The sequence below is a fragment of the Pollachius pollachius genome (assembly GCF_949987615.1).
Source record: "Pollachius pollachius genome assembly, chromosome: 1".
Taxonomy (NCBI): domain Eukaryota; kingdom Metazoa; phylum Chordata; class Actinopteri; order Gadiformes; family Gadidae; genus Pollachius; species Pollachius pollachius.
In genome coordinates this window covers 40,235,355-40,236,258 of record NC_136934.1, presented here as the reverse complement: position 1 = coordinate 40,236,258, position 904 = coordinate 40,235,355, and the positions used below count along the sequence as shown (strand labels likewise).

The window sequence follows — 904 nt, the reverse complement described above, 5'->3', positions numbered from 1 at the left end:
AGATAACTGCTTGATAAGATTAATCAACCCACACGCTTACACACACACACATACACACACACACACACACACACACACACACACACACACACACACGCACACACACACACACACACACACACTTTGCATTTCTTTACTTATCTTTTCATTGGAAAAGCTACTTGCTAAGGCATCGTCTACCCATAGGTACTATTCATTGCATAAAAAATGTATTGCTGTGAAGGCTTTGTTAGATATTTCAGTTATGCTTGCTGAATGTATAAAACTTGGATCAAGTAGTTTAACAATTGGAGCAATAAAGCGGGCCTACAGATAACCGGAATTCGTCATCATCATCATCATCATCATCATCATCACGCGGGGCAGTTGTCTCGCAGCAGAAGCAGCAGCTGTCACGGTCGGTGACATAGGTAGCGTCAGAACCGCACGTCCACTCGCTGTATTCACTTCAGTTCTACGGTGCGTCTATTTAAAGAGAGGGGCAACATGGCGGCACGCGGCTTAGTCCGACGAGAGTCCATTGAGACGGAGATGCATACAGCCGAAGACAAAAGTAAAACCTTTGTTTACACAAAGAAAAGGGGGTATGACGTGACCCGCAACCCCCACCTCAACAAGGTAAAACGAAACGAGCCTTTAGTTTCTTTTTGTTTCTAACTACCAGTAAGATGTCCTGCCTGTTGCCGGCGGGGTTAGAAGTGTCAGCTATAGAGCGGGGCTATAATTAGATTTAAAGTGACGGGACACTGAGCCGTCTCGACGAGGCCACAGGTGTTCCTAGAGTCGCTGATCGGTTGCCCTGGTACCGACCGTCGTCATGGCGGGGGGAGCTCTTTCGCCAACCCGCTGGTTCAACTTCAGACAGTCTTCTTTCAGTTCTATATTCAATCAGCCTAAATGTTGT

General features: G+C 46.6%; 1 protein-coding gene across 2 annotated transcripts in view; it reads left to right on the top strand.

Moving 5' to 3' along the window:
* The first annotated feature begins 256 nt into the window (after positions 1-256).
* Positions 257-904, top strand: part of me1 (malic enzyme 1, NADP(+)-dependent, cytosolic) — a 61,013-nt gene continuing 60,365 nt past the window's right edge. For both annotated transcript variants that reach the window (XM_079731944.1, XM_079731943.1), the window contains exon 1: positions 257-618. In XM_079731944.1, the coding sequence (XP_079588070.1) occupies positions 487-618 (132 nt within the window). In that variant the 5' untranslated portion in view covers positions 257-486. The remainder of the gene's footprint in view (positions 619-904) is intronic.